Source organism: Giraffa tippelskirchi, chromosome 11, assembly GCF_054371585.1.
Source record: "Giraffa tippelskirchi isolate mGirTip1 chromosome 11, T2T-mGirTip1v1.2.pri, whole genome shotgun sequence".
NCBI classification, from domain to species: Eukaryota; Metazoa; Chordata; class Mammalia; order Artiodactyla; family Giraffidae; genus Giraffa; species Giraffa tippelskirchi.
The window spans coordinates 19,728,265-19,744,276 of NC_137285.1; the positions used below are offsets into that span (position 1 = coordinate 19,728,265).

Below are 16,012 nucleotides of genomic sequence, written 5' to 3' on the forward strand. Positions count from 1 at the left end.
GGCCTTGCTGTTAACTGCAGATAAGAGTCCTGCCTGGCCTGGGAGGAGTCCTGGCCTAGCTCACAGGCTGTGTCCTCTGTGAGGCAGAGGCTGACAGCACCTACCTCCATCACTGGATTGCTGCGAGGACAGACTGAGTTCATACCCAGGAAGGGGCTAGAAGGGAGCCCAGTAGAGATAAGGCCCATGGGAGTGTGTTGGTATTCTTGTGAGCACAGCTGGCATTGTATACTGGGAAGGACTGCCTTTACCCCCAAGGGCAGGCTGCACCCCCCCGCCCCAGCCCCCACCCCCAGTGCTCTGGTGCCCGGCGCAGTACTGAGACACAGAAGGAAGCCTTCCTGCTTCTTTAATCGGTGTAACAGATGACAACACAGTACACAGAGCACACTCAGGCCCGATGGAGCAGGGACAGCAAGGGCGGGCAGGGATACATCAGGACACCGCTCACAGGCGGCCCAGACAGACATGACAGACAGACGGGTCGAGATGTGAAGACTGCGACGTGGCAGGTGGGCAGGCAGGCAGTTCAGACCGAGCTGGGAAGGGGGCATGGGGTCTCTGCTGAATCCCTCTTTAGAAATCAAAGAGAAGGCAGGTGGTGGGGTCTGGGAGTGGCAGGCTGAGGCTCAGTCCTGGGGGTGGGGGGGCTGGGACTAAGGCTTCTACTCTAACAGGCCTGGGGTGGGGTGGCAGTCAGCAAGGCCTGCCTCACCCTTTGGTTATGACTGGTCGGGCCTGAGCCCTGCAGCTCAGCACCCAATGCTGTAAACATTTTTGGTATTTTTAAAGGACTCTGTCCTCCCTCTCTTAGTTTCTGAAAAACTGGTGCTTCCTTAAGAGGATAATGTGCCAAGAGGAATCTGAAGGGAGGCAGGAAGCCGACCTGGATATAGAAGAGAGACGTCCACGGGGAGGGTGGGCTGCCCACCTCACCATCTATGGCTGAGGGCCGCTGGGAGAGGCCCGGACTATTGCTGTTGTCCTTGGCATGGCTGGCGGCTGGGTAGGCAGGCGGGGAGCTCCGAGCCGTGGGGCAGTGGCCCGCTGGGAGAGGCCGAGCTCACTGCCCACCCAGCCTCCCGGGGCTGGCGGCCTCCCGGCCTTTATTGCAGGCGGGCCGAGACTCTTGCAGGTGCTCCTCCATCCGGATGGCTGCTCACCGAGGCGACAGGCGAGATGGGGTGAGGTGGGACCAACAGGAGGAGGCACTGGCCACGGGGCCCCTGGCTGGGGCTGTGATTGTCGGGCCGAGCGATTCCCGCTGGGAGCAGGGGGTTAGATATTGCACTTTCACTGCAACAGTTACATTAAAACTTGGTCCATAAAATAATCGTCGCTTTATACATAATGCCGGAAACAACAAAAAGCTACATCTTAAATATGAATAAATCCTGAAGGTCCCATCCCTCCAGACATTTTTCTCTGCACAAAATAAATAGCTTTCACTCTGTACAGACCCACTTTTGCAGAACATTTACATGACCCTTTGGCTGTACATATCTACACACGGAAAATGTTAACATCCGTCTGCGTGCCTCACCGTCCCAGCCCGCAAGGCCCAAGGCCGTATCCAGGTTGGCAGCCGCTTCTCACAGAAGAAGCCTGGATATTGGACGGCTGGCTGAGGCCTGGCAGGCTCCCCTGTCACAAAGGGGGTGGAGGAGCAGCAGAGGGGCCGCCTGGAGCCGAGGCCACAGCTGAGATCGAGGTCGGTTCTGGGGAGGGAGGGCTGATGCTCAGACCCAGCGCACAGGACAGTGTGGTCCTTACCAGGTGGGAAATGAAGTCGTGGCTGCCTGCCCTTAAGCTAACTAAGCGAGTTGTGGCTTCTTAGATTCGGCATCGAAACGGAATTGGCATTAAAAAAAAAAAACCTTAAGGGTGTGCCCCACTCACCCCAAAGTAGAAATTCTGTGGAATTAACGGGGCTCGGGTGAGGCAGAGAGGCCACGCCCCGCTGCCTGGGCAGCGGACAGGGCCCTGGGACCCAGAACCAGGCTGGACTCCGTCACAGTGCTGGGTGTTTTCATGTGGAGGGGCTGCGTTTGGTACAGAAAGAGTTAAGAAAAGGAAGCAGCCAAGGATTGCTCGTTTAAAAAAACCTCATAGAAATCAGATTGGAGAAGTAGAAAGGTGTAGAAACGCGGAAGGGAGGGCCGAGGCATGGAGCCTTGGCTGATGGCAGGCGAGGAGAAGAGAAGGCCAGGCCTGTCCAGGCCCTGCAGCCCCAGGCGAGGCTTCTCAGGAGCCACTTGGCTTCACCAACTGACCTGGCAGCCTGAGCTATGCCCAGGGCTGAGATGGCGCCAGGTCCGCGGCTGAACTGGGCTCCAGATGGGGCAGGTGGAAGAGGCTGGGTCTGGGGCTGCCATGGGTTCATGGGCCAGGCAGAGCGGCAGAAATTATGATATGGCCTTTCTCTCCTATTTGTACAAGGATTCTCCGCCCTAGAGCCTTCTGAGTGGCTGCAGGTCTTGGATGGGCAAACGCTGAATTTTCATGCATGTCCATGAGTCTGTAGCCATAGGAGATAGTGATGAGTCTCCACTCTCAAAAATCAGTGCAAAACCAGTGAGGTCAAACAGTTGAGTAACTCGAGTCAACAAGAAGCAGGCTGTTCCGTCTCAGCTGCTACCAAGTGGGAGGGACCCGGGGGGTCAGGGTGAGCAAGTGGATGGGAGGTGACCAGTCCTGGCATCGGAATGCGGGGAGGTCAATGCAGGGCAAGTGTCCAGGAGCGCCTTCTGGCCAGTCCACATTGGGGGTCCTGGTCCCTAGGTCTCCCCAGGGATGGTCGTCCTGCCAACTTCCACGACCAGCTGGAACCCCGCAGACTGGGATGTGAGGCTGGGCTGGGAGGGCTGTGTCTAGCACAGCCCGTGTCCTCTGCCGGGCCCTGGGACAAGCTTTGCCCCAGCCGACCGTACGTGCCCAGGCCAGGCCTCCTGGCAGGGCGGGCCGCCCTGGCCTAGCACCATGGAGACCACAGCGCGTCACTCCCGGTGCCCTACTTGGGGCCCGCGGCTGCGCCGGGCTCTGGCCTGCCGGCCAAGGTGCGGCCCCAGCAGCCGGCTGCCATGCTCATGCTGCGCTGTCCCCGCTGCTCGCTGTCCGCCTGGCTCTGCGTCCGCTCGTGCGGCCGGGGGCCGGGGCCGCTGGGCTGGGCCGAGATGGTGCGGAGCAGGTGGTTCCGGGAGCGCAGGAAGTCGCCCTGGCCCGGCAGGCCGAAGCTGCCCTTGCGCAGCGCCATGCGGGTGGCCGCGTTGCGGGCCGGCCGCGCCCGGTGGTTGTACTTGAGCTGGGCCAGGTGGGCCGCGTAGCCGTCGGTGATGAACTGCGGGTGAGGGCAGCGGGGAGCGCGGTTGTCAGGGGGCGGGGCTTCGGGGGTGGCCCGGCAGTCAGGGGGCGGGGCTCCCCGGGCGGTGCGGCAGTCGGGGGGCGGGGCTCCCAGGGCGGCGTGGCAGTCGGGGGGCGGGGCTTCCAGGGCGGTGCGGCCGTCGGGGGGCGGGACTGCCCGCCTGCCTCGCCCACCTGAACGCCTCTCACCTGGCACTGCTGCTGCAGCTTCTTGGTGGGTCGGCCCACGATGTAGATCTGCATGGGGGACAGGCTGATGGAGCTGTAGACCGCCACGTCCTTGGTGGAGCCGTAGGCCGCGTGCACGCGCAGGTGCAGCTGTGGGCGAGACCGGTGTGGGCGCAGGCTCAGCCCTTCCGCCCCCACCCTCACCCCGCTCCCTTCCACCGGGGACCCACCTCGGAGATGAGCAGCTTCAGGAAATTGGCCTTGTGCCGCAGCGGGTCGTGCACCAGGCCGTCACAGAAGGACACCACGCCATGGGGGAAGTTGTGCTGAGCCAACCACGCCACCACCCGCTGCTTCTGCATGTCAGGCCGGCCAGTCACATAGATGATGAGGTAGCCCAGGTCCTGCCAGTGCCTGGGGGCGAGGGGCAGGCCTGGGTGTCCCACGGCCGCACTGCTTGGTCTCCTTGCCCAGTCAGCCCCACTAGTGGGCACAGGCTTCAACAGTAACAGCCCCAGCATGCTGCTCACTGCTCGGCTCTCCCAATCCCCACTCCCACCCTCTGCAGCATATGTAACTGGTCTTGTTAGGAAAAGCCTTGCTTCCCAGGTGAGGGAACTGAGGCATCCACAGCAAGAGATCCCAGCTGGGAAGTGGTGCTGCTGGCCCCTCCAAGCCACAGGGTCCCTGCGCCCTGTCTTGGCTCTGGCACCCAAGACCATCCTCTCTCTGCCCAGCCCCCAGCTACCTGCCTTCGAGCCCATCCACTGCCTCTGGGGGCACTCACCGCACCACGTCCACGGCCCCGGCCCGCACTTTTGGGTCGCTGCCCATGATGGACACGCTGGCAGCGAAGGAGCCGTCGATGCTGAAAACCACGAACTCCGTGCCCTTGGGCAGCACGGTGATGTAGCTGTCAGCAAACGTGTGGTCTCCCCTGGGAGGGGGTGGCTCGTCAGAACCCACCGGGGCCCCTTCCTCCACTCCCAGACCAGGTCGGCCCACCCACTTGTTCCTCTCAGCTCCTACCTGACCACCATCTTGATGGGGTAGACGCCCACACCTAGGCGATGGGTCTCGGGGATGGTGTAGGAGACGCGCCCACTGCTGTTGGTCACCAGCGTGTCCAGGTACAGCCACTCGCCTGAGGGCGGCTGCATCATGATGTGCACGTCCACCTGGAGCCAGGCAGTCCGGTCATGGGTGGCCGTGCCCCCAGCCTCTCCACTCTCCACCCCCCAGCCAGAGGCTCTCGCAGGCTCCCCAGGTCTTTACCTTCTCCCCGGTCAGGGTGACCATGTCCAGGGGCCCGTACATGAACCGGCCCGTCAGAACCTGCGGGCCATCCTCGTTGGCGACCGCGTCATTGATCCGGTGGTTGGCCGTCACATTCTGGGGGGGTGGGGAGCAGAAGCAAAGCTGGGTCAGGGTGGGGGATGGAGGGGTAGCTGGGGTCTCCTGGGCTCAGCTCAAGCTTCCCAGGGGCCTGGGGGTGAGCATGCGCACAAACTCAGATGGCCCAGGGTTCAAGTTCAGCTCGGCCACGTAGTGGCCTTGGTGTGGGTCCCTGTCTGTAAATGGGGAACAGCTCCAACCTCAGACTGTGAAGATTAAGTAAGACAGCACACATCTCTGTGATTCAGTTTCCTCATCTGTAAAATGGGGTTTTCTCACAAGGATTCAATAGGACAATAGCCCTGGGGCTGGGGCACCCAGAGGACCCCTCACCCGAAGCTTCACGTGGGTCCTCTTGCGCTGCCACTTCTCTCTCGGCTTTGAGGGCGTGAACACCGAGACCTCCTTGCCGTCCAGCTCCAAGATGCTGGAGTTGTCGTGCCTCATGACCTGCAAGGGGACAGAGTGGGGTCATGGTGCAGACTCAAGCCTGGAGCTTCCTGTTCCGTGGGGAGAGGCCAGTGGCCCTAGGGGCCCAACTAACCTTGTGAGGGCTTGGGGGGACAAACCCCACTACAGTCCACCCTCTGGCCCCCCAGAATTCAAATCTGTCCCGTGAAGGTGTACACCCATTCACCCCATCTCCACAGCTTCCTCTGCTGGGGCAAGAAAAGTGAGGTCCCCCACCGTCCTCATTTATGAAATGGGGCCGAGTCAGCAGCAGGGTCACTCAGGGACCTGAGAGGTGTCGGTGTGCCTGGTAGGGGGACTCTGGGTACCTGTCTCAGCAGGAAGGAGACCACATCCGTCGACTCCCAGTAGCTGGCGTGGAAGAGGTGGGGCAGGGCCACGGTGGGGAAGGCCGTCAGGGCGTCGGGACAGTACAGGGCATAGTCAATCCGCTTCTGGCCCCACCACTTCGCAGCAACTGCCAAGAGGAGGGGACCATGACTGGGCTGGGCCCCCGAGGGTCACCTGGCCCCTCAGGCCTGTCTCTGCTCAAAGACAAAACCCTCCTCTGACCAGGGAGCAGGACCACCACCAAAGCGAGTCTCCTTCTCCCCGGCTCGGTGATAGGGGAGCGGGCGAGAAGGCACAGGAGGCTGGGACAGCAGCAAGCGGCCCAAGTGCCCGGGGAGGGGGAGTGGGGGCTGTGGCTCAGCAGTGAGGTGTGGAGTTAGAGGGGGAGGAGAAGAGCCCAGTGTGGAGGCCGGACTCCCTGGCCCTGATCAACCCCTTGTCGACCCCTGCCCTGGGCCTCATCACTGCCCTCTCTGGGCTTCCCCTGGACTCCTTGAATGCCCTCCCCTACCCCAGGCCTCAAGGCTCCCCAGAGCAGGAGTCTCAGTTCCTGGGCCCCAAGGCAGAGGCCTGATGCCCTCAGCCCCTGGCAGGCAGAGTGTGAAGTGAGGGCCTTCAGTCAGACAGAGCCTGTGTGCATGTGTACAGGTGAATCTGGCTCCCCCTTGGGGCTGGGGGACACCCCAGGTTTGCAAAGAGCCTCCTCAGTGGCTGGAGGCCGGAGGTGCACTGGTTCAGGGTTGGAGCTCTCTGCCTGCAGCCTGCCTGATAGGTGACCCTGGTCCTCACCCTGCCTCCGTCCAGTCCACCCCCTGCTCCCAGCCCCCAGCTAACTCCAGCGGCTCCTGCCTCCTCCCTGGAAGTCTGGGTGCTCCCAGCCCAAGCTCCAGCTCCCTGGTTAGGCCTCAGCGGGGCTCTGGGGGTGAGACGTGTCTGGAAACAAGAGCGTGACCCCAATTAGAAGAGGAGCATGTGTGCGCATGGAGGCCCGTGGTGCCCGGTACCTTCACTGATGTCCAAGTCAGGGAGGCGAGGGGCCCTCTCCCGCTTGCCCAGGGTGGAGGGGGCTGGGTGGGGGAGGGCAAGCAGGGACAGGCGCCTGACGCTGGGGGTGTGGCTGAGTGGAGCTGGGGCCTCTGAGGAGCAAGAACAACGGGAGGGGCTCAGCCATGCTGGGGCCACTATGCCAGCTAGCCTTAGCCTAGACCCTCTGCTCTGACAGGCGGCCAGGGAACCAGTCACGTGGCAGGGAGGCTGGCTGGGGATTGCTGGCCCCGGCAAGAGTGAGAGGGGATGGTCCAGACTCTGCTTCCAGATGCTAAGAAGATGGAAGTAGCCAAGGAGGCCGGGGTGATCCACCCCCTGGGGTGGCAAGAGGGGAAGCGCTTCCCTGGCTCCCCTGGGCCACCCCTCCAGCTTCTCCAGAAATGGCCCCCAGCTTTCTCCCTCAAGGAACATCTGCCCCACTGGGGCTAACACCCCTCCTCCCAGACCCATCACCCCGCAGCTGAGACAGCACCACCGATCTCCTACCAGCTGGACTTGGCCCCACACTCCAGGGCCACCCCTTTCAAATGCTCCTTCCTTCCACAGTTCTCGATGGACACTGGGGCTGGATCACTCTTCACTGTGGGGCCATCCTGAGCATCATAGTGTTTAGCAGGTCTCTACCCACCAGAAGCCAGTGGCACCCACCCCAGTAGTCTCCAACTGTCCTCTGGGGGGCATAATGGCCCCAGTTGACACCAGCCACGACAGGACAGAGCCCCCTGGCTCTGATGGGTGGGTAGGCGCTGCTGCACTCACTCTGGGCGATGCCAGATGCCGTGTAGCTCTCGGCCATGCCTGACACCTGGCTGGCGATGCTGATCTCACTGGCCCGGCGGAAACCTCGGGTGCTGGGGGCTGAGCCGGGTGAGGAGGGGGCCGCGTGCTCTTGGAAGACTGTGTTGTGGGCCTGGAGTGCCTCTGCTGCAGGTGGACAGGGACCAGAGACCAGGGGTAAGGAGGCCTTGCCCAGCCCAGCCCCTGGGACCCCCGAGCAGGGGTGCCCAGTGTGTGCCAGGGCTGGGGCGGGCCAGAGCAGCAGCTGTGCCAGGCAAGGCCAACACCCCCAGCTGCAGAGGAGTGAGGGGCATCTGAGCACAGCTGGCAGACAGGATGGGCCCATGCGTGCCAGGGCCTGCTGCTCAGGGTCGAGAGGGCAGGGCTCAGAGCTGAGGCAGAGAGAAGGGAGGGCTAGGGCAGGGTTGGACATATGGACCAATACAGACAAGGTGGGCAGGGAGGCAAGGCGGCCAGGCTCACGCCCCACCCCGGCCACCCTTCCAGTCTCTTGGTCTAGTCTAGCCTTCTTGGCCTCTGGGGCCTAGCCTGGCCTGACCCACGGCCCAGGGCAGCTGGGTTTGGGGGTGCTAGTGACAGGGGCCTGGGACGGCTTCCCAGGCATGTTCTAGGCGGAAGACTGAGCAAATGAGACAGCACCCTGCATGCCCCTCACACATGGGCCACACGAGCCAGCCCTGGATGGGTATCTGGGGACAAAGGAAGAGGTCTGAGGGCTCCAGCCAGGCTCACCTGGGCCCAGGCAGAGGGCGGGCCAGAGGACCCACCTCTAGACAGGAGCAGGAGGTGCCTGGACCTCCTCAGGGAGGGAGGGAGTGGGGTGTCAAGAATCCAACCCCACACCGGGACTGAAGGCTTCTCCTGGAGGGCAGGTGGGTCCCAGAGGGCCCGAGGCTTCACCCCATCCCTCTGGCTGCCCCCGCTGGTAGCCTCATCAGTGGGGGACAGAGCCCTTGGGCTGACACCTGTGCTGGGTGACCTCAGGACTGCTGCTCCCCTCTCTGAGCACCTTCTTTGCTTTGAGTCCCCTCCCCGCTCTGCCCAGTGCCAAGATCGCTCCCAGGGACCTGTCCTGCCCGGTCTCTGCTCCTCGCCACAGTCCCCCAAACTCCGGGTGGCCGAGAAGTGGGTGGGGGGTCCCTGAGGACCAGCGGTCAGCCAGCGAAGCAGACGCCACCACGAGCAGGGGGGTTACACACACTCAGCGCAGCCCGGGCTTGGGCGGGGCCCGTCTTGCGAGGTGAGCGCGGGCACGGGGATACTGGTTTCCAGGAAGCCGTCCCCGGGAGGGAGAGGGGCCAGGGGGCCGCCCTCCAAGACCAGCTCGGGGTTTCTCTGCACGGTCTCGACTGGAGGCAGACGGGGAGAGAACAGAGGACAAGAACAGACACTCGCGTGGACGCTCTGACGGACACAGGGCTCCTCAAGGACCAAGACAGGACAGGACTGGGACACACGGGGGGCAGGAGGGACGGGCCATTCCCGGGGAGGGACGAGATGGACCACGGGCAGCCCTCGTTCACGCGACCTATCTCCAGACCAGGTGACCGGGAAGTTCCGGGCCAATCGCCTGCCATGGGGGGCCCTTCACAGGGCGGGACACAGGCCCAGGCTCAGCCAGGGTCCCTTGGGTCCTCAGCTCTGCCTTGGTGGGGCAGTGGGAAGGGGAGCGGGGTCCCTGGCTCCGTGCTGCGCGTGGAGAGATGGGAAGGGGGAGGCCTGCGAAGGCGTCTCACTCCTTCATCCCTGGGGTGAGGCACCCGCACCTACACCAGCTGTCCGGCTTCTAAAGGGTTCAGCGCAGGCCGCCCCTTCCCGCACGGCAGGGCCACCCCCGGATCCCGAGCACCCAAGGCGCCGGGCCAACTCCCCCCACCCCCGCCCCCCATCCCAGGGCCGGGGCTAGCAGAGGGGGGTGCCGGTTCTCTCACCCAGCAGCGTCGAGCAGCCGTCCCCCAGCGGGTAGCGCTGGTAGCGGGGGATGCTGAAAGGCGGCAGGGCGTGGAATCGCCGCTCCAGCAGCGGTTCCAGGCGTGAGGCCGACGGGTCAGCCGGGTGGAAGAGGTTGTAGACTTGCTGGCAGGCGGGCCGCAGCTGGAAAACTGAGGGCGGGGCGGAGTCGCAGAGCCTGGAGTTAGCTCCGCCCTAAAGAGGCGGGGCCTAGAGCCGGCTAAGGTCCGGTGGGATGGGATGGGATTGGGGTTTTAGAAGCCCGAGAAACCCAAAAGTGTGTCTCCATCGATTTGGGGTTCTGTTTGGGCCACTGTCCCTTTATTAGCCAAATTTGTTTTAATTGAGAAAATTATAATAGTGGTAAAAAAAAAATTTTTTTTTGTAGTACAGGGATATATACAATATAAGACATAACGGAAAGCTCCTCTCCACCCCAGAGCGCTAAGGCTAGAGCCCTACCTGCAAACCTTGGGGAGCCCTGAGCATGTGCGGCCCAAGCAGGCTAGAGCCTGCCCATCCACTCTGATTGAAAATGTTTCCAGGCTGTGCGCTTCCGAACATTTTGCAGTTGTTGGAAGATGCCCTGGTGGTCTAGTGGTTAAGAATCTGCCTGCCGGTGCAGGGGACACAGGGTTTTTGAGCCCTCGTCTGGGAAGACTCCACATGCCGCTGAGCAACTAAACCTGTGATTCCCAACTACTGAGCCCAAGGGCTGCAACTACTGAAACCTGAGCACCTAGAGCCCATGCTCTGCAACAAAAGCCTTCGCTTGCTGCAACTAGATCAAGTGCGTGTGCAGCAATGAAGATCCAACACAACCAAAAAAAAAAAAAAAACCTGCACACAAATAGGAATATAATCTACGCTTTTTATACTTGACCTTTTTTTTCATTTAACACAATAAATGTTGGGAGTCTTTCATATGAGTATTTTCATTGAGCCCCTTTCTTTTGAATTGCACTGGGGCATTCCTTTGTATGGTTGTGTCAAAGTTGATTTAACCACAGCCTGCATCCCATTCAGGTTGTTTCAGGTTTTCCATGATTACAGATGACGTTGCCCTGCCATCTCTGTCTCTTGAGTCTGTGCACTCATATGGGTACACAGTGTCTTGCCCTTGGGCAGGTGTCTACAACCTCTCTGAGCCTCAGTTTCCCCCTGGGGGCCCTGCACACCTCTTGTAGGATGGGAGGGAGCCCACACTGGTTGATCCTGGGGGCACTGGGCAGGGACCACTGCTCTGACGGCTTCTTAGCTGACACTTTTCCACCTCCCTGTGTGTGTTGTCTTAAGGAGGAACCTGGAGCAGCATGGCTGCGGTCCCTCTGGGGCTGGGAGGCGACTGCATCAGGGAGACTTCAGGGGTGCCTGGCTTCCTTATGGGAGACTGGGTCTGTCCTCATCTGATGCTGGGGCAGCCCCTTCCATCTCTGGACCTCAACTCCCAGAGGTGCCTTGGAGATGAAATGAAACAGTGTGTTGGGAAATGGGGCTGAAGACTGAGCTGGGTTGAGGCTGGAACAAAGGAGAGCCATGGGCCCTTGGTGAGGCAAGGGATGCAGAAAGGAGGCTGATGCAGGAAGGGGCCTGGAATGTGGCCCTGGCCTTGTGACAGGGGTTCACTGAGATCCTCTGCCCAGCTCATGGACCCCTTCCCTCCCCTGCAGGGACTCTCACCATCCAGGGAGGGGATGACCGTCTTCCTCAAGGCAAGGACCAGCCCCAGGGGGCACCCGAAGAGGAACAGGTCAGCGACCTCAAAGTCGAACTTGCCCACGGCCCCTGCGCCGTCCAGCATGGTGGAGCTGCTCGAGCGGCGGGAGCTGGGCTCGTTCCTCAGCACGCTGGCGTGGAGGCTGCAGGTACGGAGTGGGGTGGGGAGACGAGCGAGGTCACACCACAGCCCTCCTTAGGGCCGGCCCGCCCTCAGCCTCCTGAAAGAGGCTCCTCGGGGGTCATCAGGCCCCAACGAAGCTTGGGCCCTGTGCAGTCCTGTGAGTGCAGCTGTCCAGCATGTGATGGGACACCCCTGGTGACAGCAGGGCCTGACCTCCCCAGGGAGCCCACTGCCTTTGGGACAGCCCTGGCTGGAACCATGCTGTCCCTGGTCAGTTCTGTCTGCAGACTCTGCCAATCCTTGCTTCTTCCCCTGTCCCAGTTAGTCTGTTCCTTCTGACTCAAGAGGGCCCTAGTCGTGTGTAAGACCATGGTTGCTTGGGTCATTTGAAGAGACGTGGATGGACCCAGAGACTATCATACGGAGGGATGTAAGTCAGAGAAACAAATATCATGTATCAAGGTATATATGTGGAATCTAGAAACATGTACACTTGAACTTGTTTGTAAAGCAGAAGTAGACACACAGACATAGAGAACAAATGTACAGACACCAAGGGGGGAAAGAGGAGGTGGAATGAATAGAGAGACTGGGATTGATATATATACACTATCAATGCTATGTATAAAACAGATAGGGCTTCCCTGGTGGCTCAGATGGTAAAGAATCTGCCTGCAACGTGGGCAACCCAGATTCGATCCCTGGGTCGGGAAGATCCCCTGGAGGAGGGAAAGGCAACCTACTCCAGTATTCTTGCCTGGAGAATTTCATGGACAGAGGAGCTTTGCGGGCTACAGTCCATGGGGTCAAAAAGAGTCAAACATGACTGAGTGACTAACACTTTCACTTACTTTTTTTCATAAAATAGATAACTAATGAAAACCTGCTGGATGGCACAGGGAACTCTACTCAGTGCTCTGTGGTAACCTAAATGGGAAGGAAATCCAAAAAAGAAGGGATATATGTATAGCTGATTCACTTGGCTGTATATCAGAAACACAACATTGTAAAGCAACTGTATCCCAATTAAAAAAAAAAAAGTATATATATATATATGACTTTGCTGGTAGCTCAGCTGGTAAAGAATCCGCCTGCAATGCAGGAGACCCCAGTTCGATTTCTGGGTGGGGAAGATCCCCTGGAAAAGGGATGGGCTACCCACTCTAGTATTGTTGGGCTTCCCTGGTGGCTCAGATGGTAAAGAATCCACCTGCAATATGGGAGACCTAGGTTCAGTCCCTGGGTTGGGAAGATCCCCTGGAGGAGGGCATGGCTACCCACTCCAGTATTCTTGCCTGGAGAATCCCATGGACAGAGGAGCCTGGTGGGCTACAGTCCATGGGGTCGCAAAGAGTCAGTCACAACTGAGCAACTAAGCACAGCACAGCACAGCATGACCATAAAAAAGAAAAAAAAAAAGACCACAATTGCACCCAACACCTTCTCTTGGCTAAAGAACCGTGGGCCTAGCCTGGGGATCCCAGGACCCAGGTCAGGGGGCCTTCAGGACTCTCACATTGGCCATCAGCACCACCTGGTCAGTGTCTCCCCATCTTAGAGTCCCCTTCCTCACCCACCTGGACAGGAAGGCCTGGTGCTGCTGGATGGTGTCCACCTCATAGGTGGACGAGTCACTCCTCTTGCGGGGTAGCTGCCGTTTGGGGTCCTCAGCGCCGTTGCTTCGGGGGATGTCGATGTTGCTACGGCTCAGGTGCCGGCTGCTCTCCAGGTTGCTGCCATGTGCCGCGTTGACCGTCGAGCCCGGGGACAGCAGGTCAGCGTCCTGGGATGGCCCCACGCAGGTTCACTGCCCGGTGGCCACTGGCCTGGCCCCCTCTCCAGTGTCGTGGGAGCCGAGTCTCCCCTCCTGACCCTAGGCCTGCGGCAGCTTCTCACCCAAGCCGGGGAGGGAAAGGCCCCGTCCCTGTGTGCCCTATAGCACCCCCCGCCTTCACTCCTGGCCCAGCCCACCCATCTGGGCCTTGCTGACTTCCCACTGATCCTGCCACCTTGCCCAGCCCACCAGACTGCTTGTTACTCTGCAGTGGAGGGCCTTGGATCCTCTCTCCTGCCGGGAGGCTCAGAGGATCCAGGGCCCCATAGTGACGGATCTGCTCTCCACGGTGCAGACCTGGCTTCACTGCCTGCTGAAGCCGCTTGCGCTCCTGTCTGGCCTCTCTGCAGCTGTTCGCCTGTGCCACGTATCTGTCCCTGGCCTCTGGGTGCCTGCGTTGGCAACCCCGGCCCTTCCTTTTTACCGCAGGCCTCTGGGATGTTTGGAGCCAGAGGGTGACTCAGTCTCCATCCTGAAGGTCCCTGCTCTGGGGGCTGGAGGGAGCTCGTACCTGCACGCTGGCCACACTGCCCCGGCGGCTGCTGCTCTGACTCTCAGACACCGGCTGGTTGCTGCAGCATAAGGCATCAAACGCCAGGATGCCCCCGACGCAGTCCCCGATCAGGCAGACCTGGGTGGAGAGAGGTCCAGGGCCCTGAGCGCCTGCCCTGCTTACTGGGGTGCTGGCTGGGGAGAGCCCTGGGCCGGAGGACCAGGCGAGTCCACCCTGCAGGGGTTTCTGTCTTCCCTTCCCCCACCCCACGACTCACCTGCCCGTTGAAGGTCACACCCTCCTGGGACTTGATGAAGTCCCCGTAGGCGAGGTTGGCCCGCTGAATCACTGTGGCAACGGCCTCCTGGTACTGGGGCGAGGAGGTTGCCAGCAGGGGCAGGGCAGCCAAGGGAATGTGGTCCTGGCTGCTTGACAGACAGCCTTCATCATGGCTGTAGGGGCTGAGGCTGGGGGAAGGGAACCCGTCAGGAGAGAGCAGGTGGCCTTAGCTCAGCCCAGGGGGCCCCCTCGCCCCTGACCCGATCATCAGAGCTGGAGCTGCCTGACACCCTGAGAGCCTCAGCCCTGACTCAGCAAACCGCGTGGGGACGCTTCCAGGCCAGGCGCGGGGAACAGGGCTGAGGACTAAGGCCAGTATCTCAGAGGCAGGACAGCATTCTCATATCACAGATGTGGAGACTGAGGCTCAGCTTTGGGCCCCAAACTCTAACCCCCCTGTATCCTCCCGGTGGCTCACATGGTAAAGAATCCGCCTACAATGCAGGAGACCCAGGTTCGATCCCTGGGTTGGGAAGATTCCCCTGGAGAAGGGAACAGCTACCCACTCCAGTATTCTTGCCTGGAGAATTCCACGGACAGAGGAGCTTGGCGGGCTACAGTCCATGGGGTCGCAAAGAGCTGGACACGACTGAGCGACTAACACACTCTAACCTCAGCCATCTGCATGGGTTTTGCTGCCTCCCAGCAGAACAAGTTAGACAGCTGGTTTGGATGACGGGACCATGGTCCCAATATTAGGTGGGGAGGTCTTGACCCTTGGGGCCAGGGGAGGAGTGGAGCCTACACACTCACTCGGAGACTAGGGCGAAGGCATCGGAGCAGATGGGCGGGCAGGGCACCAGGCGGATGGCGAGGTGGCCCAGGGCGCTGGGGTAGTGCACGCGCATGACGGTGTCGAACACGGTGGCGATGGTGTTGGCGTCTCCTTGCTTGGAGCTGGGGTCCCCGGTACCTGTGTCCAGGATGGTGCCTCCATGCAGCAGCAGCAGCAGCACGTGGATTTTGGAGGGCGGTGCGGCCAGCGGAGGGCTGACCTCATCCTGTGTGTGTGGGGGGTTGGTGGGGGTCAACTCCCTGGGGACTCAGCTCTGTGCCCGGGCCGAGGCTTCTGTCGCGCTGGGGAGAGGCCTGTCGAGGCCCAATCACACCCTCTGAGAACCCCGATCTCAGTTCCTCTGCTCCGGGGCCTGGTGCCCGACGCCGCAAGCCCTTCCCCTGGGGGCGCCCAGCTGCTCCTCCCCATCCTCTCTGCCTGCAGCCCAGCTCCTGACCGCCGACCTGACCAGGGTACAAAGGACATGGAGAGAGGGGTCTATTCCTTCCAAAGCACAAACTCCACTTCCCATCAAGGGGGTCCAGACAGGGGTTTCTGCGGCTTCTGGCCTTGGGGAAGAGGCAGAGGCTCAGTCCAGTGTGGGCCTTTGGGGTCAACCTACCCTCCGTGTGTCTGTGTCCAGGCATTGGACTGTCACAGGCTCACATAAGAGGGGCTGGGGTCAGGGACTTAGCCTGGATGCTCTGCCCTCAGCACTGAGCTCTCACTTTATCTACATGGGCTGTCCCTGAACTGTTGTCTCCAGGCCCTGCCATTCCCAGACTCTAAGACCAAGGTCCTCAAGAGCAGAGATGTCCCAGCAGAGGTAGAGCCCCAGCACCTTAGAACAGAGAGAGCAACGCAGGTGTCTCTATTTGAAACCCCCCTCCCATTTGTGAGGGGTCATGCCCCCACCTCTTGCTGCTCAGCCCTGCTTGTGAGATCCAAGTGAGACTTGCATATATCCAACTGTTCCATTTAGAGACGAGGTGGCCCAGAGAGGCCAAGGGACTCATCTAAGGTCACACAGCATGTCAGTGTCAAGCTGGACTGGATCCCAGAGCTCCCACCACCAGCTCAGTGCTCTTCTCCCACCCCAGGCTGTAATCCCAGTCTCAGGGGCCTCCCCCCACCCCCAGCTCCTGGTGTGTGACTGCGGGAGGCCAGGGCCCAAGAGGAGCCACTGCTGAGTACTTGCCATGCCCATATGAT

The 16,012-nt window shown here is 60.8% G+C and overlaps 1 protein-coding gene across 8 annotated transcripts in view; it reads right to left on the bottom strand.

The window, feature by feature from the left end:
• Positions 1 to 332: 332 nt before the first annotated feature.
• PITPNM2 (phosphatidylinositol transfer protein membrane associated 2) overlaps positions 333 to 16,012 on the bottom strand; it is a 157,182-nt gene continuing 141,502 nt past the window's right edge. For 4 of the 8 annotated variants that reach the window (XM_081540208.1, XM_081540211.1, XM_081540209.1 and 1 more), the window contains 15 exons: positions 14,779 to 15,026; positions 13,964 to 14,153; positions 13,705 to 13,824; positions 12,937 to 13,142; positions 11,200 to 11,378; positions 9,501 to 9,671; positions 7,531 to 7,695; positions 5,703 to 5,851; positions 5,257 to 5,373; positions 4,804 to 4,920; positions 4,558 to 4,706; positions 4,316 to 4,465; positions 3,759 to 3,942; positions 3,550 to 3,678; positions 333 to 3,337 (listed from right to left, as the gene is read on the bottom strand). In XM_081540208.1, the coding sequence (XP_081396334.1) occupies positions 3,011 to 3,337; positions 3,550 to 3,678; positions 3,759 to 3,942; positions 4,316 to 4,465; positions 4,558 to 4,706; positions 4,804 to 4,920; positions 5,257 to 5,373; positions 5,703 to 5,851; positions 7,531 to 7,695; positions 9,501 to 9,671; positions 11,200 to 11,378; positions 12,937 to 13,142; positions 13,705 to 13,824; positions 13,964 to 14,153; positions 14,779 to 15,026 (2,601 nt within the window). In that variant the 3' untranslated portion in view covers positions 333 to 3,010. Of the gene's footprint in view, positions 3,338 to 3,549; positions 3,679 to 3,758; positions 3,943 to 4,315; positions 4,466 to 4,557; positions 4,707 to 4,803; positions 4,921 to 5,256; positions 5,374 to 5,702; positions 5,852 to 6,728; positions 6,861 to 7,530; positions 7,696 to 8,768; positions 8,919 to 9,500; positions 9,672 to 11,199; positions 11,379 to 12,936; positions 13,143 to 13,704; positions 13,825 to 13,963; positions 14,154 to 14,778; positions 15,027 to 16,012 lie in introns of all 8 variants that reach the window. The other 4 variants (XM_081540212.1, XM_081540206.1, XM_081540207.1 and 1 more) reach the window with 3 other exon arrangements.